The 20,460-nt window shown below is 40.8% G+C and overlaps 3 protein-coding genes across 3 annotated transcripts in view; all 3 read right to left on the reverse strand.

Moving 5' to 3' along the window:
- LOC103143810 (myosin heavy chain, fast skeletal muscle-like) overlaps positions 1-9,898 on the reverse strand; it is a gene marked incomplete at its 3' end in the record, with an annotated part of 16,938 nt that extends 7,040 nt beyond the window's left edge. The window contains exons 1-14 of the mRNA XM_016675497.1: positions 9,839-9,898; positions 9,477-9,699; positions 8,812-8,955; positions 8,556-8,712; positions 8,414-8,441; positions 8,207-8,324; positions 8,027-8,119; positions 7,881-7,944; positions 7,679-7,777; positions 7,488-7,591; positions 7,266-7,404; positions 7,050-7,168; positions 6,863-6,967; positions 4,372-4,494 (exon numbers count right to left, since the gene is read on the reverse strand). Coding sequence (XP_016530983.1) covers positions 4,372-4,494; positions 6,863-6,967; positions 7,050-7,168; positions 7,266-7,404; positions 7,488-7,591; positions 7,679-7,777; positions 7,881-7,944; positions 8,027-8,119; positions 8,207-8,324; positions 8,414-8,441; positions 8,556-8,712; positions 8,812-8,955; positions 9,477-9,680 — 1,497 coding nt within the window. The remainder of the gene's footprint in view (positions 1-4,371; positions 4,495-6,862; positions 6,968-7,049; positions 7,169-7,265; positions 7,405-7,487; positions 7,592-7,678; positions 7,778-7,880; positions 7,945-8,026; positions 8,120-8,206; positions 8,325-8,413; positions 8,442-8,555; positions 8,713-8,811; positions 8,956-9,476; positions 9,700-9,838) is intronic.
- A 3,076-nt stretch (positions 9,899-12,974) lies between these two features.
- Positions 12,975-20,460, reverse strand: part of LOC103143718 (myosin heavy chain, fast skeletal muscle) — a 17,368-nt gene continuing 9,882 nt past the window's right edge. The window contains exons 30-42 of the mRNA XM_007560355.2: positions 18,892-18,906; positions 15,892-16,008; positions 15,625-15,808; positions 15,365-15,530; positions 15,066-15,190; positions 14,643-14,951; positions 14,365-14,568; positions 14,150-14,275; positions 13,897-14,067; positions 13,660-13,764; positions 13,482-13,577; positions 13,210-13,341; positions 12,975-13,088 (exon numbers count right to left, since the gene is read on the reverse strand). Coding sequence (XP_007560417.1) covers positions 13,071-13,088; positions 13,210-13,341; positions 13,482-13,577; positions 13,660-13,764; positions 13,897-14,067; positions 14,150-14,275; positions 14,365-14,568; positions 14,643-14,951; positions 15,066-15,190; positions 15,365-15,530; positions 15,625-15,808; positions 15,892-16,008; positions 18,892-18,906 — 1,768 coding nt within the window. The 3' untranslated portion in view covers positions 12,975-13,070. The remainder of the gene's footprint in view (positions 13,089-13,209; positions 13,342-13,481; positions 13,578-13,659; positions 13,765-13,896; positions 14,068-14,149; positions 14,276-14,364; positions 14,569-14,642; positions 14,952-15,065; positions 15,191-15,364; positions 15,531-15,624; positions 15,809-15,891; positions 16,009-18,891; positions 18,907-20,460) is intronic.
- Positions 19,257-20,431, reverse strand: LOC103143716 (myosin-7-like). Its single transcript, XM_007560354.2, has 5 exons — positions 20,244-20,431; positions 20,068-20,172; positions 19,836-19,931; positions 19,586-19,717; positions 19,257-19,386 (listed from the first exon to the last, which is right to left on the reverse strand). Exons 1-5 carry the CDS (start codon positions 20,406-20,408, stop codon positions 19,369-19,371), a joined length of 516 nt encoding a protein of 171 aa, XP_007560416.1. The 5' UTR covers positions 20,409-20,431; the 3' UTR covers positions 19,257-19,368.

Genomic DNA, 20,460 nt, shown 5'->3' on the forward strand with positions numbered 1-20,460 from the left:
GAACTGCCATGTTCAGGGATTTTGAACATGGCAGTTCAAAGTAATTTACATTGTTAAAACATTAAAAAGCATCATATAGTCAACAGCGGAGTCAGCAGTGACATTGTGTATACTGTCCAATGCAACAACATTTTTACTGTCTTCTACATCAGTGAAACCAAATAACTTCATCAACACATGGTAGAACACAGAAGAGTCAGCAGCCTGGGGCAAGATTCAGCTGTACATTTGCACCTCAAGAGCAAATCACCTTTTGTCGACAATGATGTCCAGGTTCTGAACAGAGAGAACATGTGGTTTGAAAGAGAGGTGAAGGAAGTCATCTTTGTCAAAAGGGAAAAAACAACACTGAAAGAAAGAGTTGCAGTTTCAGCTTTCAAGCATCTGCAACCCTGTTCTGAAACTTATCCCAAACAAATGACTTACTCTGTTTAGACACCTATTCAGGAGTCTTTGTGAATTTTGGAGATTCGCATTTGAGTAGCTTGGAGGCCCATTTTTTAAGTACATAGAGGCTCATCTTCCTTGTAGCATACTGAGTAAATCAATGACTTGGTCGTCCCTCACCTGGCTCCATTGGGTCTCTTGCTTGGTGTGGGTTGTGTGCTTGGACACCTGGTTGTGATGGGCTTCATTAAAAACTCAGTGAAATTCTGGCTGGTTGTTGTAGTTTGGGTTATATTGTTAAAATTTAGACACAGTTGTGTTTTCCACCAGGAAAATTATTCCATGTCTTGCTTCAATAAATTTTAACTAGAGATCACTATTCATGTATATTTTGACAATGACAGGCCTTTAAATAGATTTTAATTGAAGCTCTGTTCAAAATCACCTATCTTTATCCTAATTTTGGGGGGAGGTACAGACTAATCATTCTTCTAAGTTCAGAAGGTATAAGAAATATGTTCTCTCAAATTAAGTAATTATGCACTTCCAAGACAAAATGTAGGAAGACAGACAAGCTTGTTGAATGCACCAAACAATAGAAGCATACAAAACAAATCCTCAAATTAAAGTTCATTACCTTTGTGTTGCATTAAATAATTACAGGATTTCCCACAGAAAACTTGCTAAGCTAGTTTGACGGGGTGAAAAGGCGTTCCACGCAGTGTTTCCATCATCCATCCATTATCATGCATTCTTGTCCGTAGTGGGATCGGGAGGGGTACTGGTGTTCATCTCCAGCGGTAAATGGGCGAGAGGCGGGGTATACCCTGGACAGGTCACCTGTGCCCATTGTGTTTTTGTTTTACAAATGTTGACAGGAAATGTAGAAATAACTACACAACTATACTGTTGAAAACAACAAACCAAAAAAAAAAACATAATTAAAATAAATATATATTTTTTCCCCCTTCTGTTAAATCTTAACTAGTAGATTTAAAAACCTTTTATAATGCTGATCACATTTAGAGGCAAACGAAGATATAAATGAACTCAGCAGCCACTTGAACACCCCCAGAAATTCAGGGCCCCCCATAAACATAGCATTTTAACATAAACCATAGATCCAGAATTTTAACACTTGTTTGTTAACTGAGAGTTACAGTGATATTAATTTTTAATGGTTTCAAGATTGATAATTTAAAAAGATTTAAAATTGTTTAACATTTAAATGTAAGATTTTAAGGAGCTAGCAAGTTTACTTTGCAAAAGTGCGACGAACATCTTCATAGTTATATTGTTTTGTTACCATAGCTCCAATCCACTGCATGGATGCTATGAGTTTAATCTTGAGTTTGAGCTCTGTTTGTTCACAAATATCTCAGCAAATTACAATCTCATGATTGCTTTTAATCTCAGCCAATTAAACTTGGCTCTTGTGGGGACCAAGCTTTTTCATTTTGTGACTGTTGAGTTTGTAATAAGCTCCGCAGAGACTATTTGTTTCGCTAGCCTGGGGTTTATGGTACGAGTTTTTTCTGATCTTTGGACTGCCACACACATCAACTCTGCCTGACATCTGCCAGAGAAGACATTTGATATGGCACAATTTGATTCATTGTGGTGCTGCAAAAAAAACAAAACAAAAAAAAACCACCCAGCATGCTGCGTTACTACAAGTTGAGCACAATAGCTCTTTCAAGTTCTAAGCCACCACCACATGAACACTGTCCCACCGAGGAACAAAAACAAAAACTTTTATCAAGTTTCAGCGCAGACACAGAGCCACGCGTCTTGGGTGACTGGTGTATAAAAAAAATCTATCCATCCATTATCATACATGCTTATCCCTAGTAGGGTTGCAAGAGGTGCTGGTGCCTATCTCCAGCGGGTGAGAGCTGTCCATTAACATGACAGTTATGTCTTTGGACTGTGGGAGGAAGCTGGAGTATTTGGAGAGAACCCATGCATATACAGGGAGAACATGAAGAAAGACCTCAGGCTGGGATTCGAACCCAGGACCTTTTTGGTGCAAGACAACAATGCTACCAACTGCACCACTGTGCAGATAAAAAAAATGATTCAAACATTTTTTTTTTTTATAAAAACAACAATGCTTAGCCTGGGGAGGAGGAAGTAAAGCCTGACGACCCACCAGGCTTATAATACGCTGTTGGAAACCCTGAATTATCTTATCTATCTACGGTTGCTGTAAGTGCAGTATTTATCCTCTGTTATGTCCATATGTTGAATGTTTGAACAAATGTTTCTGCTCAGTGATGTGCTTTTGACTGGTTCAGGCTTTATTTTAGTGCACTTTAGTCTGTATTTTAGTTAATGTATATTAATTATTAGTTAGATTTGACATTCATCATTTACCTGTAAGTTTAAATGTATATGTTGATATTTTATAAAATATAACACTTTGCGCTGTTGTCTTGGCCAGGGCACTGTTGTAAAAGATACATTTAAAAATATATATATCAGTGGACAGATACAGCTCCCAATGCAGAAAACTCCCAGCACAGACGGCCCATCTAAACTGTGAGGGAAAAAGAGGTAGCTTCGCACATCGAGAAGCAGTGTGCTGCATTAATTACTGCCCCTGTGCAACAAGTAGTGTCATGAAACCTTTGATTTAGTAACAGAAAATAGGAAATGTATTTAAAAGTAGTAAAAGTGAAAATAAAATACTTTGCAGAAAGTCCATTCATCCGTTTTCTTACACCCATATCCCACTGGGGTTGGGAGGGGTGCTGGTGACTATCTTCAGATGTCAATGGGCGAGAGGCAGAGTACACCCTATACAGGCCACCAGTTCATCGCAGAGTTTTGAAAATGTTTGTATTAAAAACAAAGTGAACTTGCTACACTGACAGGGAGAGTATTTCCCCTTCGACAGCCAAGCCAAAGCAAAATCTTTTATTTTGTGATGAGTGGACTTTTTTCTGTGTGTCAGGGGCAGGATTTGAAGCACTTAGGCTATTTTGCCTAATTGTACCTCAGCCATATGTACCAAGAGTTAGGAGAGTTACTTCTGCTGCTACTTGCAAGAGAGTAAAGGCTGAGTCTTGTTATCCTTTTAAGTTTGCATTAAGCATGCAAGCAGTTCAGCTTTTATACTCGACTTGTATCTTGATGTAGTTTTCTCCCAAAAGGAGCCCTCGTAGAGACCCATATAAATGCCAGTAAAGGTGAACCCGTTCTGCAAGACCACCTTGCAAATAGTCAAATTTGAGACAGGTGGCACGGTTGTCGCACGCACCATGGTGCCAAGCTTAATGCTCAACCTAGAATGAGAGAAAGCTGAAAGTAGAGAGACCACATAAGGAAAGAAATAGCTTATGACATGTTCTGGCATTATTATGATAGGCTACTAAAATGACTTACAACAACACGGAACCTCTCCATGGACTGCCACCTTATTGTGGCGAAGGAGTTTGAGTGTGCCAGTGATCCCAGGAGCTATACTGTCTGGGGCTTCATGCCCCAGGGTCACCCAAGGCAGACAGGTCCTGGGTGAGGAATCTGATCAAATGCAGCCCGAAGACCCCTTATGACGGACAATAACGTTAGACTTAGTGTTCCCTCGCCTGGACGTGGGTCGTTGGAGCCCACTCTGGAGCCAGGCATGGAAGTGGGGCATGTTGGGGAGTGCCTGGTGGCCGGGCTTTTACCCATGGAGCCCGGCTGGGCTCAGCTCACAGAGGAGACGTGGGTCCCCTTTCCAATGGGATCACCACCTGTTGGAGGGGCCAAAGGGGTGAAGTGCAGTGTGTGATGGGTGGTGGCCGAGGGAGGGGGCCCTGGCGCTCCGATCCTCAGTTGCAGAAGCTGGCTCTTGGGACGTGGAATGTCACCTCTCTGGTGGGGAAGGAGCCAGAGCTAGTGTGTGAGGCCGAGAGGTTCTGGCTAGAAATAGTTGGTTTAACCTCAATGCATGGCTCTGGTTCTGGAACCAGTCTCCTTGAGAAGGGATGGACATACTTCCACTCTGGAGTTGCCCAAGGTGAGAGGCGCAGGGCAGGAGCGGGCATACATGTTGCCCCCCATCTCGATGCCTGTACGTTGGGGTTTACCCCAGTGAACGAGAGGGTAGTCTCCCTCCGCCTACGGGTAGGGGGATGGGTTCTGACTGTTGTTTGTGCTTACAGGCTGAACAACAGTTCAGATTACCCACCCACCCAAGGAAGTCCCCTCCTGAGGACTCTCTTAGGTCTGATTGGGAGGAATGCATCTGAACTCGAGCGGTGTTCTGTTGTTGAACTTCTGTGCAAACAAACACCATGTTCAGGCATAAAGGTATCCATATGTGCACTTGGCACCAGGACACCTTAGGCCGCAGTTCGATGATCGGATCTGCGGTCGTATGTATTGGACACTCGGGTGAAGAGAGTCACCACCACTACCTGGTGGTGAGTTGGCTCCAGTGGTGGGGGAGGATGGCGGTCAGACCTGGCAGGCCCAAAAGTGTTGTGAGGGTCTGCTGGGAATGTCTGGCAAAGTCTCCTGTGAGACGGAGCTTTAACTCCCACCTCTGGCAGGCTTTGGAGAGGCCATGGAGAAAGACTTCTGTACGGCTTCGAGGCGATTCTGGTCCACCATCCGGCGTCTCAGGTAGCAGTGCAGCACCAACACTGTTTATAGTGGGGATGGTGTGCTGCTGACCTTGACTCAGAACGTTGTGGGCCGGTGGGCAGAATACTTCGAAGACCTTCTCAATCCCACCAACATGCCTTCCTTTGAGGAAGATGACCCTGGGGACTCTGGGTCAGGCTCTCCAATCTCTGAGGACGAGGTCGCCGAGGTGGTTAAAAAGCTCCTTGGTGGCGGGGCCCCGGGGGTGGATGAGATTTGACTGGAGTTCCTTAAGGCTCTGGATATTGTAGGGTTGTGTTGGCTGATGCGACTCTGCAATATTGCATAGACATCAGGGGCAGTTTCCCTGGATTGGCAGACTGGGGTGGTGGTTCCCCTGTTCAGAAAGGAGGACCGGGGGGTGTGCTCCAATTACAGAGGGGTCACACTCTTGAGCCTCCCTGGCATGGTCTATTCAGAGGTCCTGGAGAGGAGGGTTTGTCGGATCGTCGAACCTCGGATTCAGGAAGAGCAGTGTGGTTTTCCTCCTGGCCGTGGAGCACTGCACCAGCTCTAACCACTCAGCAGGGTCCTGTGTGGGAGTTCGCCCAACCGGTCTACATGTGTTTTGTGGACTTGGAGGAGGCATTCGACCGTGTCCCTCAGGGAGTCCTTGGGGGGGGTCCTCCGGGAGTATGGGGTACCGGGCCCTTTGATACGGGCTGTTGGGTCCCTGTATGACCAGTGTCAGAGTCTGGTCTGCATTGTCGGCATTAAGTTGGGCTCGTTTTCAGTGAGAGTTGGACTCCGGCAAGGCTGCCCTTTGTCACCAATTCTGTTCATTACTTTCATGGACAGAATTTCTAGGCACAGCCAAGGTGTTGAGGGGATCCGTTTTGGTGGCTTTAGGATCGCATCTCTGCTTTTTGCGGATGATGTGGTCCTGTTGGTTTCATCAGGTGGTGATCTGCAGCTCTCACTGGAGCGGTTCGCAGCCGAGTGAGAAGCGGCCGGGATGGGGATCAGTGCCTCCAAATCCGAGGCCATGGTCTTGAGCCGGAAAAGGGTAGAGTGCCTTCTCCGGGTCAGGGAGGGTGTCCTGCCCCAAGTGGAGGAGTTTAATTATCTGGGGATCTTGTTCACAAATGAGGGAATAAGGGAGCAGGAGATCGACAGGCGGATTGGCGCAGCGTCTGCAGTTAAGCAGGCGCTGTACCGGTCCATCGTGGTGAAGAGAGAGCTGAGCCAAAAAGTGAAGCTCTCGATTTACCAGTCGATCTACGATCCTACCCTCATCTATGGTCATGAGCTTTGGGTCATGACCAAAAGAATGAGGTCCCGGATACAAGCAGCTGAAATGGGTTTTCACCGTAGGGTGGCTTTGCTCTTCCTTAGAGATAGGGTGAGAAGTTCGGTCGTCTGGGAGGGACTCAGAGTAGAGCCGTTGCTCCTTCACGTCGAGAGGAGCCAGTTGAGGTGACTCGGGCATCTGGTCAGGATGCCTTCTGGACACCTCCCTGGTGAGGTGTTCTGGGCATGTCTCACCGGGAGGAGGCCCTGGGGAAGACCCAGGACACGCTGGAGGGACTGTGTTTCTCGGCTGGCCTGGGGACGCCTTGGGGTTCCCCTGGAGGAGCTGGAACAAGTGGCTGGGGAGAGGGAAGTCTGGGCCTCCCTTCTTAGGCTGCTACCCCCACGACCCGATCCCGGATAAGCGGAAGAAGATGGATGGACAATACGGAACATGTATGATAACTAAATGCTGTCATGAACGGTGTAGTTGATGGTGAGGAGATGAACGCAGAGACCCAGGTATGATGGTGATAATAATGGTTTTAATAGTGACAATAATCCACAAGCAACAGTCCAGGACAGGCAGCACGGGAAAGAACTAGAGCACACAGCTAGNCTGCTTTGTGTCCAGCATCTCATTGATACGGATGACCATCCACAAGAACATTTTCTCATAGACAGACTTGCACAGAGCACTGACAGCGTTGTTGACCTAGAAGTGAAAATTGTCAGCTTTACGTAGTTAACAAATACAAACAAACAAACTGCTTAGAATCACAGCTGGTTTAAATTACCTGTGGGACGGTCTGACCTTTGGTGACCATCTCATTTCCGACTTTGACTCTTGGGTAGCACAGAGCCTTCAGCATATCAGCTGAGTTTAGACCAAAGAGGTAGGCAATTTTATCAGCCACTTTTGGAAAGAAACAAAACACATGGTTAAAAAAATAATGTAATTTTAAACTTTTTTTCTCTGTACAGGATTTGAATGGTGATGTTTTATAAATTACCCTCAGTGCCATCTGGTTCAGCCTGCTCCTCACGCTGCTTCTGCTTGAACTTCATGTTGCCATGATGCATCACAGCACCAGTGAGCTTGTAGATGTTGAACTTCTCCTCAGCAGTGAAGCCCAAGATATCAATAGCAGTCTATGCAGAGAAAAAAAGTTTCAAGTACACTACACACATGTTTTAAGAAAATTGTTTTTTAAAATACTCAAATATTCTTTTACATCTGTAGCGATGAACTCCTCCACATCATTGATACTCTTGACAGTGATTTCACCTTGGCTGATCATTGGGAAGTCATAGGGGTTGGTAGTGATCAGCAGAGCATCTGAAACAACAGAAGCAAATCATTGTAGCTTCTTTGTCTTAAAGTTGCACTTTTCTGCATTCAAATTTCAAGTATTTGATCATTTACCAATGAGCTCAGGCTTGTGGCCTGTCATAAGCTGATAGAAGATATGGTAGCTCCTCTCAGCAGACAGCTGGAAGGTGACACGGGACTTCTCCAGCAGATCTAAGAATTACATAAATATAAGTAAGCACTTTGATAAGGAAATCATTGTACAGATTATAAATTAATAATAGATAACACTGATTACATCATATGTTTTACTTACATGTTTCAATATCAGCTGAGGCCAGCTTTCCACTTGTACCAAAGTGGATCCTGATGAATTTACCCTAAACAAAATTAATAGCAAGTGTTATATTCTAAAATCAAGCATTAACTATCAATGAACATTTAAGCATTGTCTTAACTTACAAAACGGGAAGAGTTGTCATTCCTCACAGTCTTTGCATTACCATAAGCCTCTAGCAGAGGGTTAGCAGCAACAATTTGGTCCTCGAGGGAGCCCTGCACATTGACAATTGTTAATATTTTTGCAGTATACACCTAAGTATGCACAGTGGAGACCGGTTTCTTCTTAAAACGTATAATCACCTGGATTTTTCCAGCAGCTTGCGGCGCTTGGTCCTTTTTGCCACCAAGAGCTGCAATTGTTGCAAAGTACTGGATGACACGCTTGGTGTTGACAGTCTTGCCAGCACCGGATTCTCCGCTGAGGTACAAGAGACACATTTTGACTTGTCAACTTCATTTTTGTATATTTTGTAATACAATGACCAATTGAGTTTGTGTAACACTCACGTAATCAGGATAGACTGGTTCTCACGGTCTGCAATGTACACCATTGCAGATCGTTAGCTATTAGCTACTTTAAGTTCATGTCAACGTGAATATGTTCTTTCTTTTCATTTTTGGGGGTAAAACACTAGAATGTTTGATATACCTGTGAGCATGAACTGATAGCCATTGTCAGAGATGGAGAAGATGTGGGGTGGAGCCTCAATCCTCTTCTTGCCTCTGTATCCTGCTACAACAATAGCATCATACACAGGCAGCCACTTGTAAGGATTCACGACCACGCAGAACAACCCGGAGTAGGTCTGTTACAGAAGAAGAGATAATCTATGTTTAGCCATTTCATTGAATACACAGATACGATTTCTCCTTTTAAGTTCTTTGAAATGCAGCTGAGAACTCACGTAGATCATCCAGGATGCATAACGCTCTTTGAGGTTATACAACACACAAGGCTCGTTGAGGTGGGTCATCATGACCATGTCCTCAATTTTGTCGAACTTTGGAGGATTTCTGGGGTGGATGTCATCCTCTTTGACGGTTACAGTCTGGAGAAGAATATGTATTGTCACAAATGTGTTTAAAATATAATATTGAGGAAGAATTTGTCATGATCTGTGTTTATTTTGAGTTTTTCTATGTTTTTCCTGTTTCCCTGTGAGTCTCTGTCCTGTCCTCCCCGTTGATTGATCCCCAGGTGTGTCTCGTTTCCTTAATTACCCCGTGTGTATTTAAACCCACCTGTTGTCTGTGTTCCTCGTCGGGTCCTTGTCGTTTTGTCAAAGTCTAACGTCTCAGTTTTGTATGTTCGCTCCAGTAGAACTGTTTAGTCCTGGATAGCGTTAGCTCTCGTTTCAGTCCTGTGTATCAGTTGCTACCGGTATTTGGCTGTGTGCCTGTCTTTCTGCCGTGCTGCCTGTTTTTGGACTGTGAGCATCATCATTAAATATATTCATCTTCTTCATCACCATAACCTGGGTCTCAGCGTCTCTCCTCACCACCTACAACCCCACTTCATGACAGAATTAGAAAATGACAAAATAAAAACATTGAACAAAGCTTTACCCACCTTTCCTGAGTCTGTCTCAACAGTGGCTTTGCCACCCTCCTTTTTAATAAGTTTCCCCTTGAGATACATCTCATCAGGATCTGCCACAAAGTATGCTGTTTTAGCATCAAATGGAGCGGTCTGAGCCTCAATCCTCTCCTTTTCTGACTTCCGGAGGTAAATGGCTGCCGGGCCATAGGCCTCCATTTCAGCGTCCGTGCTCATGGTGGCACTTTAGTTGAGACTGAAAATGACAATCCAAATGAGTCCATGGCAGTCTAGCATATTCACATTCATTGGTTATTGTTAATTGTTACTTGTAACATCTACTTCAAGTTTGAATGTGCAATGCTATTTTCTTTCAGTTTTCTGCTTATTATTACCTCAGCCCGATGGGAAAAAAGTATGTCTTTGGTTTCGGCTGACCTGTGAAGATGCTGAAAAGGAAAAGACAAATGACTTTTGAGTTAGAGTCCCATCAGGTTGGTAGACAAATGGTGAAAATGCAAACACCAGATATGGCAAAATCTTGTTTCATTTCATTTGTTAAATTCTATGCCCCTTTATATTTAACTTCCTTACAGCTAATTAAATAAAACTTCTCTGAAAGAACACTAATGTTTAACCACAAGATATATTGGATATCAAAATTTAAAAAGGCCTTCTCTGAGTTTTTTGTGGTCCACACTAGAGGAGATTAGAATTCTGAGGAAATGTCATTGGGCTGATGCATGCTTAAAAGTAACTTGACTGTTAAATTGTGGGGAAAATACAACATGACAATCTCTTATAAAATGAAGATTAGAAAATAATGTCATTATGAATCCACTCACCTGTGACAGCAGCCTATCAGTTCGAGCAGAAGTCTGGAGCTCCCTCATTTATAGAGGGTGGGAGTGTCTGGTCAGCAGTTGCCACTCACCCAGTTTGGTCATGATCTCAAATCATCCTGTGGCTTATTTTGTGGTGGATATGTTTACAGAAATTATACGTGCCTTCTTCTTAACTTCAGCTTTAAAACTGGTTATCTGTCTTATATACTTAAAATGATTTTATTGGATGACAAAAATTAATGGGAAAACTAAAAGAATTTCAAGAGAAAATTTAAATAACTGTAAGCAAAAACAGGATTAAAAATCCAATATGCAATAAATGGATTTCAGCATACCAAAGGCTTGAGGGATTTCTTGCAGTATGTCGTATAAATATTGTGAGAAAATCATGCAGATGCTTATGCATCAGTGACTAAAATTAAGAGCCACAAATGTTTTAATGCAAAATATTGTCCACTACTGCCTCCACATGAGGAAACAGAAGTGCTGACTAAATAAAATAATTCTCTGAATAGTCCAGAAGAGAGTTTTTTATATATGTTATTATTCAGAAAACATATATGAACATTAAAATATATTTTTGTGGACTTGTGAACTGCTTTGGATTTTATTTTGGAAAGATATCCAAGTTCGGCTGGTATTTAGTTTCACATTAACATATGAAATCTTCGGCTTGCTGCAAAACTGTCTTTTTAATTTAAGGAATAATAGTGCTTTTTTTAAAAATACATTTATTTATACATGTTTTATAGGTGCAATTGTATGAGCAAGCTTTGCACTAAGTGCAGAGCAACATTATTACTGGATTAAATATTACTGGATTAAATATTAATTAAAGCTGTGACGTTAATGCTATTGCCATTTTAAGTACAAGCTGTCACCAAAATACTTTAAAAGTAAATAAGATGTGTGCATGTGTAAGGTAATTCACCTGGAGAAAGTTTGTATCTATCTTAGAGATACAAACAAGTTGAAATATCAAAATGAAATAAAATCACTTTATTAATAGGCATGACTTCACATCAATGTTTTTTATGGCTCATTTCAGATATGTACATGACACTTAGGCTTGGAAATGTCGGCAAAAGGCTTGAAGTCTCCAGTTACTGGATGCTGGGGCATCCTAAATTCCTGAAATAAATCTATATATGAGGTCTTAACCGTAAAAGTTATCTGTTGCCAATTATTGCCCTACATGGAGATGAAAACAGATGGCCTTTTGCCCAGGATCTTGCTCAAAATAAGTTCGACCCTAGGGAAAATGAATGTTCTCCAGCTGCCTTATTTAATCAAGACTGGCACCTGCTGAAGAAGCATCATTAACGGGTTGTATTAAAACTTAGGTCCCCATCTAAAAACTATTTTTGAGCTTCGCTGTTCAACCTAAAAAACATTTCACATATTAATGGAGAAAATGTTAATGCTTCCTCTACAAGTGATTGATAAAACAAATAAAGTATTTTTTTCAGGTGGATGAAACATTCAAAGTCCATCTGGTGATTGTGTCTTCATATCATTTGAGTGACCCACTATTGAAACTAAATTATATTACTCATGACTCCATATGGATTTTTTGAGGTTAAAACGTTGGTTATTGTCTTGTTTGAAACAAAGTTTGATGAATTAGTTTTGTAAATACAATCCCCCGATAAAGTCAGTTTTGAAACAGTCAGTGATGATCTGAGAACTATATAATATATACAATCAAGTAGATGGTGGGGCAAATTCAAACTGTAGGCAGAAAAGCTCTGGCCAAGACTACAACCTAGGTCAGTGCTAAACACTATTCCACTATGCTCCTCCACTCCTCCAAAGCTTTGTGTGATGGTATCTAAGATTAATCAGACTGCTTATTATTGTTGATTACTGTTTTGCCTCAAGAAGTCAGCTCCTCTGCCCCCATTAGGACATTTTGGATTTCGTTTAGGTAAAAAAAACAATACATTTACATAGATTTGTGATGTGGATTTCTTTTGCTGCTTGCATTACATGGACATGTCTTCCTGTCACCATACACTCCCTTCAGAGGCATACAAAAGCAGTGCGGCATTTATGAAAGCCCACCAAGGCGAGAAGGTGAAAGTTCATTGAAAGCATGCATGGAGATTTTATTCTGTTCCAAGATTCCAGGTCAAGCCTTGGGTTTTTTCCATGGGGCATAGTCTTGGGCTTGGCAACGCCATGTTTGTTTCTTGCGACATCTCAAATAGGACATTGCTTGGATGCAGGGAAGGACTGAGCAGTTTGTGTGCACTAAGCAGAATTTGATTCGCCCTATGTATTCATGGGAAGGAAGATAAACACCATTTTGTTTTCCTGTTCTTTATTTTAAGTGAATGCCATTTGAAATCCTCCATAATTGTTTTATGAAGTCTATTTTAGTCATCTACTGGAGCATTCAAATGTAGCTCATAAACTGACAATCAAAAAACAGCTATTAAATGTTATAGATGGGTAGCATGCAAACAGGCACTTCCATGTCAGATAATACTATATGGCAGGATTCATGTTATTATTTAGGGAATCTACATTGAAAATCTAAAGAACAAATAAAGAAAATTATTTATATGGCACTGTGTGCAACACTGCCACTGCTGTTTAATCTACAAAAGCCTAAATTGCTGAGTGCTGCATTTTGATTTAAATAAGACATTCAAAAATAAAGTGACAAGATTATGAAAGCCAATGATAATTCTCATCTTTATTGTTATAAGAAAGATACCCAAACAACCGGTTCATATTTTATGAACTCTGTTGAAAGGTCTTCAGTAAATGATGACTCTTACTCTGCAGAATCCGACTGACAAAGGAGAGCACAGAAGACAGTTAGTTATTATCAAAGTTCAAAATTAAGATTTCATTTACTGATTGACACAATATCATCAAGGAATACCATTACATTAATACATAAATAACATTACCTTTCCAGCATCACGGCTCTTGGCTCTGAGCTTGTTGACCTGAGACTCAGCGATGTCAGCACGCTCCTGAGCTTCCTCCATCTCATGCTGGACCTTCCTGAGCCTGGACATGTGGGTGTTGGCTTGTTCCTCCTGGGAGGAAAAATGGTTAAATTGTTTTATTAAAGTTGATAAGACACTGTCATATTTACCTACTGTTTATGAACATTGTAATTTATTTAGTTACTTTTTGATTAAAATACAAGATATTTAAGATAAAATATCTAACTTACAGCTTCCTCAGCCTGTCTCTTGTAAGACTTGACCTTGAGCTGGAGCTTATCAACCAGGTCCTGAAGTCTGACCAAATTCTTCTTGTCCTCCTCGGTCTAGAAATATCACATAAATACATGTTAAGTGCTAACAACAAGGTAGAAAGTTACTGTATTTTTACTAAAACCTAAAAATTACCTGGTAGGTCAGCTCCTTAACTCTTCTTTCATATTTGCGGACTCCTTTAACAGCTTCGGCTCCACGTCTCTGCTCCCCTTCAACCTCAGACTCGAGTTCACGAACCTTGTATGTGATGATAAAGTATTATCTTTTGAAAAGCATGTGCCTTTAGACTGGAATTTGTAGAAGTTGTATGAGAAATGTATTTTTGTTCATTTTTCAATTAAATAATTTGAATGACAATGGAATTCATACCCTCTGCTCCAGTTTCTGGAGCTGTTTCTTGCCACCCTTCATGGCGAGGTTCTCAGCCTCATCCAGGCGGTGCTGCAGGTCCTTGACTGTAACCTCCAGGTTCTTCTTCATCCTCTCCAGGTGACCACTGGTGTCCTGCTCCTTCTTCAGCTCTTCAGCCATCATGGCAGCCTGAAATTATGTTGTTTTTCAAGTTTTGGTTAAAGGTTAAACAAAAGGTTTAAATTGTGTGGTTTCCGAGATTTAAGCTGACATCAGTGATAGCCTTTTTGGCCTTCTCCTCAGCGTTTCTGGCCTCCTGAACAGCATCCTCCACCTCACCCTGAACCTGGACCAGGTCAGCTTCCAGCTTCTTCTTGGTGTTCAGAAGGCTGGTGTTCTGAAAATTAATGAGAATTAAAAAAATTTTGATGTGTTGGTTTAGTGACTTGGAAAGGCCTGGTTTCTTGTGAATAACTAAAACCCAACCTGAGAGTGCAGCAGTCCAACACGCTCACTGGCATCGACCAACTCCTGCTCGGCCACTTTACGTGATCTCTCTGTCTGCTCCAGAGCGGCTCTCAGCTCCTCAATCTCAGCCATCATCAGACCGTTCCTGCGCTCCACCATGGCCAACTGCTCCTTCATGTCCTCCTGTCCTCTGAGGGCATCATCAAGGTGCAGTTGGGCATCCTAACAGCAACATAAATTTGGTGTCAGAAATATGAAAGGTCTTTTATACATATTTTTTTTTATATCAAACTCACCTTGAGTTGTCCCTGGACATTCCTCAGTTGTTTCTGGGCCTCGGCAGCCTGTCTGTTGGCGTGGCTCAGCTGGATCTCCATCTCGTTCAGGTCTCCCTCCATCTTCTTCTTGACTCTCAGGGCATCATTCCTGCTCCTGACCTCAGCATCAAGAGTGCTCTGCATGGAGTCAATCACCCTCTGGCTATTTCTCTTGATCTGCTCCATTTCTTCATCCTTCTCTGCCAGCTTCCTGTCAATCTCGCTCTTGACCTGGTTGAGCTCCAGCTGGACGCGGAGAATCTTGGCCTCTTCATGTTCCAGGGTGCCCTTGAAAGGTTTAAGCATATAGCAAGGTGACAAGGTGCAAAACTAAAGTGTCCTGAATATGCATTTTGTATGTATAATGTGGTTTAAATTATTAACTAGTGAGAATGGTTTTACCTCAGCTTCTTCCAGGGCAGCTTGAATTTCAGACTTCTCAGAATCCAGAGTCTTTTTAGCTTTCTCCAACTCATGAATGGTCTTACCAGTCTCACCGATCTGTTCGGTCAAATCTGAGATCTCCTCTGCAATGAAAGAATAAATAAAATACTGTTTAATCAGAAACCTACCGAAAAAATAAATTATTGTTGTTGTTCTTTTTCAGTTTGATAAGGAATGTTACAGTCGCAAAACTACATGACTTGTATAGATTCTGTGTGGTTTCTTTCTTTATGATGAATTTTTTAATAATGACATACGCTGCAGGTTCTTGTTCTCTCTCTTCATGGTCTCCAGTTGGTCCAGAGCCTCTTCATAGGAGTTCTTCATCTTGAACAGCTCAGTGCTCAGGGAGCGAGCCTCCTTTTGGGCTCCTTCCAGCTCAGCCTGGCTCTCCTCATACTTCTGCTTCCACTCAGCAAGAACCTACATTTATATGGATAGAGCAATTGATTTAAGTACAATCTTAAGTACAATGTCTTGCCTTGGGTAAAGACAATTTTAGGTTCAAGAACAGTACCTTGTCAAAGTTCCTCTGCTTTTTGTCAAGGTTGGCAGCCAGAGAATTAGCTCTCTCCACATCAATCATGAGGTCCTCCACCTCACCCTGGAGCCTCTGCTTGGTCTTCTCCAAAGAGGCACACTTGGAGTTCACAGCCTCAATGGATTCCTCAGCCTCCTGCAAGCGCTGGGCAAGCTTTTTCCTGGATTAAAAAGTTGTGTTGTTTCGCAAGAACACATGATAAAAATGACACATAATTAAACTGAGACATTGATTATGACTAACTTGGCCTCCTCCAGCTCCTCAGTGCGCTGGATGGCATCAGTCTCATATTTGGACCTCCACTGAGCCACCTCACTGTTGGCCTTAGACATGCCTCTCTGCAGCTCAGCNGAGACACACCTGGGGAGCAATCAACGGGGAGGACAGGACAGAGACTCACAGGGAAACAGGAAAACATCGAAAACTCAAAACGCACAGAAAACCACGGATCATGACAAATGCCTTGATCTTCTTGAAGGGGACAGAGGTCTCGTTGGCAAAGCGAGGCACCCTCCTTGAATAATGGTAGGGGAAACACTGGTGTTTGTCCCAGTGCATGTTGTCATAAGACATTGACTTAGCATTTTCTCTTTGGTACAAGGACAATAGCAGGTGGTGTTGGGATTGAGAATTTAGTTTCTTGTGGGTGTTACCTACACACTCAATTCTGCAGGTGAACTGACAAATCAAATTACTTACAGATATGACACAATTGAACAGAATCTAACTCTTTAAATAATAAAGAGTTATTATTTAAGAGACATTGTTACGTCAATGGCTTTTGATGTAAGAAGAACCATTGTTACATCAAAGACATAAATGGCCAAACCCTAATTTTCTTATTGGCGCTATGTTTAAAAACTTTGGTGTTAAAATGAGCTTGAAGGTCCTCTCTGTAATGTGATGCAAATGAAATGACACACATTGTTAAATCCTTTTAAGTCACAGAAGTGCAGGTGGTCCTGAATGTGCCCTTCTCAGCAGGTTTCTAAAAATAGCAGTGGGTTCTGTTTTAATGACTGATTACAGCTGATCCCTATGCAGGGACTGCCTGGTCAAGGGTTAATGGCTCCATTTGCTTTCACGCTTTTGCTGATGAGCACACTAAGTCCACTGTTTGAATCCATACAGATCATAATAGAACCATCAACCTCTGTAAAGTCAATAAAAAAGTATATAAATTCTCATGTTTAAAATTTAGACCTCTGTTGAAGAAAACATGTGGACAAGTACAGTAAAATTTAAATAATCAAACATAGGAGAAAACAGTATTCCCCAGTTGTTGAATCATATACTGAAATGTGCAATCTTGGCCAAAAGCAGATTGTGACTATGTTTAGAGTTTTCCAATTACACTCAAGAACTTTCCTAATTGTTGACATGAATAAGTGATGTGATGGTTATCATTGTATTAATCTTTTTGAGATATAGCAGGGATCACTGACTATTTAATAATATTAAATACGATATACATTAGTCTTGTGTCAACTTGAACTTTCCCTTCGTATAGCTTCAGATGTATTTTTAAAGGCTTTTTTGTAGGAACCTGTCTATGCATGTGTGGACTGATTTATGATGAACTAGATAAAGCATTTTGAGAGATGATATACTTAGAAATGTCAAGTCCTTTAAATAGATATGTTGGTATGCCAATATATCGACAGGTACTTTACCAGCTCCTAAAAAGATACCATCTCTAAAGAATAGTTTTGTTTTAATAACTGATTTCATATTGTTATGTGTATGTTTCACCCAAGCTCGCAACTTCAAACATTTAAATGTATAATGCAAGTTTAAAACAGAGGTAGTGTTTTCCAGTGATCATTTACATGTAAAAGTAAATTTGGGTTAGAATATCAAAACCACATGTGATTGATTCATCTTTCTCTTTATGAGATTTTTTAATGTGCACAATTTTTTTTTCTTACTTTGTGGTTGTGATATATATTTTCACAGGTTAAAAGGATAAAAAAAGATAACTCAAACTACTACCTACAAATAAAGTTTAGGACACTCTAAAATTTGAGTTATTTAAGGAATCATCACATACTGTATTTTAGCAAAGAGTACAATTCAACATTGCACATGTTTATTACATTTAAGGTTGCCTTACTATTATTAACATTAGCAATGCAAAGTTTTAGATCTTAAATATATATAAGCTAAGTAGTACATTGAATTTTTATCTTAATTACTTTCAGTTTATGGTTAGCTAGTCACAAAATTAGAAACACATCCATCACTAAATCTCTGCCCAACATGGGAAAGAGGGGTGCTGTGGGGGAGATATCATATTTTATGGGCCGCCTGTCCAATTTATGTGATGACTGCTCACATTTTCAGATGGGGGTATAAGCTAGAGCAGCACAAACCAAAATAGGACGGCATCTGCTAGTGTTGCCTCGTGTGTCAGGGTGCAAAACAGATGACAGAGGCATTTTGAGTACTTATAAGTCAGACCATGTGAACGTTGACTGAGTTACTGACTTGAGGTATCTGTTTTAACCAGAGCTACATGTTCAGTTTTACTATGTAGGAGATGCAGGGGTACAGTGTAGCAAGTGAATATAAAATATCTTCCTGAGACAGTAAGTGTTTGAAGAAGCCTTTACATATTTTAAAATTGGATTTGCTTTTGTTTCGACGTAAATTCTTCTTGGAAGAGCATTGCTTCACAATAGATGTAAAACTGCACACATAATTTAATGAAACAGTGTTGAATGTTTTTTTCTGCTAAGATGTAGAAGATCAAAGAGAACTAAACTTTTTAAATTGAAAAAAAATTGAGGATGATCCCATTCACATTTAAGAAAAAATGTTCCTTTAAAAAGTTAATATATTCCTTGTTGCAGTCCGTGCAGTTGCCTAAGTTCACTAAATGCAAGACACAGAACTACTTTTAAATGTGTCCTTAAAGATATTCTAGCTCCAGTTTTATCTTGTGCATGGCAGTTTCAGAGTATGTTTATTTGTTAATCAGGTTTATATTCCTCTTGAAATGATCATTTTATAGCTTGCTCAAAAATCAAGGTTGCCATAATGCATGACTTAAGAAATTCCTTTAGTGTTGTAATGAAACTTGGTTTATGAATGTATTAAAATACTGTAAAAGAAAATGCTTCACTTGTCCTTTTATTTAAAACACAGATGTCGCTTTGCTTGTGTTATTTTATAATATTTGACCAAATACAAAGTTATAAAGCTGGCCTTGTGCTTCATACTTTGTAGTGTGGAGTATAATACATTTTTTCATCAAGTCTTTTAGCCTCTGGTTTTGCACAGGAGTTTACATAAAAGTATTGGAATTGTTAAGGTCATTTAGCCAAAAATACCTTTTGAAATTAATCCTCAGTGGACATTATTTTTACCGTTGGTGGGTAAACTGACACCATTCCAACGTTATTCAAAGTTAGTGTTTGATCAAAATCTGACTTTTGTCTTTCTCTGGTGATAAAAAATCATTCTTACTTTAGAAAACAAAAGAAAGCTGGTTTTAAAAGATCTCTTCTCTGTTGAGTAAACACAATGAGGAAAAATCTGTCCTTTATGGATAAGTGACTAACTCGTTCTAAAGTTATATTTCAAGAAAGTGAAACAAAACCATTGAATGGTATTACATTTTAAAGATATTTATTGAAATAGTACATTATATGATGACATTTTATAGCTAGTTCATATTATATGAACCGCATTATAATGTTCCACAATGGAGAGTGTCTCTTACTCGGCGCTGTCAGACTAGAAAAAAGAAGAAAGAAAATGAATCAGTATAAGATGCAAACATTAAGGTAGGCAGTTTTCTCTCAGAAAACAAAACAAAATATTTGTCAAATAAAAATAGTTCTGCAAATATTCATTAAATTACAAAGTGTATGATAAAACGATATAGTCAAAGAGCTTGTGTTGATGGTATCATTTTTTTGAGATGTGATCTCACCTTTCCAGTATCACGGCTCTTGGCTCTGAGCTTGTTGACCTGAGACTCAGCGATGTCAGCACGCTCCTGAGCCTCCTCCATCTCATGCTGGACCTTCCTGAGCCTGGACATGTGGGTGTTGGCTTGTTCCTCCTGAAGGTTTTGAGATACCAATTATTTTAGTTTACACAAAATGCCAAATTAAAGCTTGGTAATGTGCTAACTTAAAGGGGGCATTGTTTGGTGGCAGACAGTCAGTCATTTCACTTACCGCCTCCTCAGCCTGTCTCTTGTAGGCCTTCACTTTGAGCTGCAATTTGTCCACCAAATCCTGAAGTCTTGCAAGATTCTTTTTGTCCTCCTCGGTCTACATAGATGAACAAAAGATTTGTCAAGACTTATTCCAAATAACACAACAATTAATACAGAGTTAAATAATATTATTTTTTTTGGTTTTAGAGGTACTTAATAAGTGCTTAGAAAACACAGAATAAAATAATCACCTGGTAGGTCAGCTCCTTAACTCTCCTCTCATATTTGCGGACTCCTTTAACAGCATCGGCTCCACGTCTCTGCTCACCTTCAACTTCAGTCTCCAATTCTCGGACCTGTTTAAAAGGAAACAATTTAATATCACTACAAATTATTTACACCACATGAATTTACAGAAAGTTCATACCCTCTGCTCCAGTTTCTGGAGCTGTTTCTTGCCACCCTTCATGGCGAGGTTCTCAGCCTCATCCAGGCGGTGCTGCAGGTCCTTGACTGTAACCTCGAGGTTCTTCTTCATCCTCTCCAGGTGACCACTGGTGTCCTGCTCCTTCTTCAGCTCTTCAGCCATCATGGCAGCCTGAAGAAATGGTTTGTCACCAGTTTTGGGTTAAAACCAGTTAATA

The sequence above is a fragment of the Poecilia formosa genome, unplaced genomic scaffold (genome assembly GCF_000485575.1).
Source record: "Poecilia formosa unplaced genomic scaffold, Poecilia_formosa-5.1.2 Scaffold115, whole genome shotgun sequence".
In the NCBI taxonomy this organism is placed as follows: Eukaryota; Metazoa; Chordata; class Actinopteri; order Cyprinodontiformes; family Poeciliidae; genus Poecilia; species Poecilia formosa.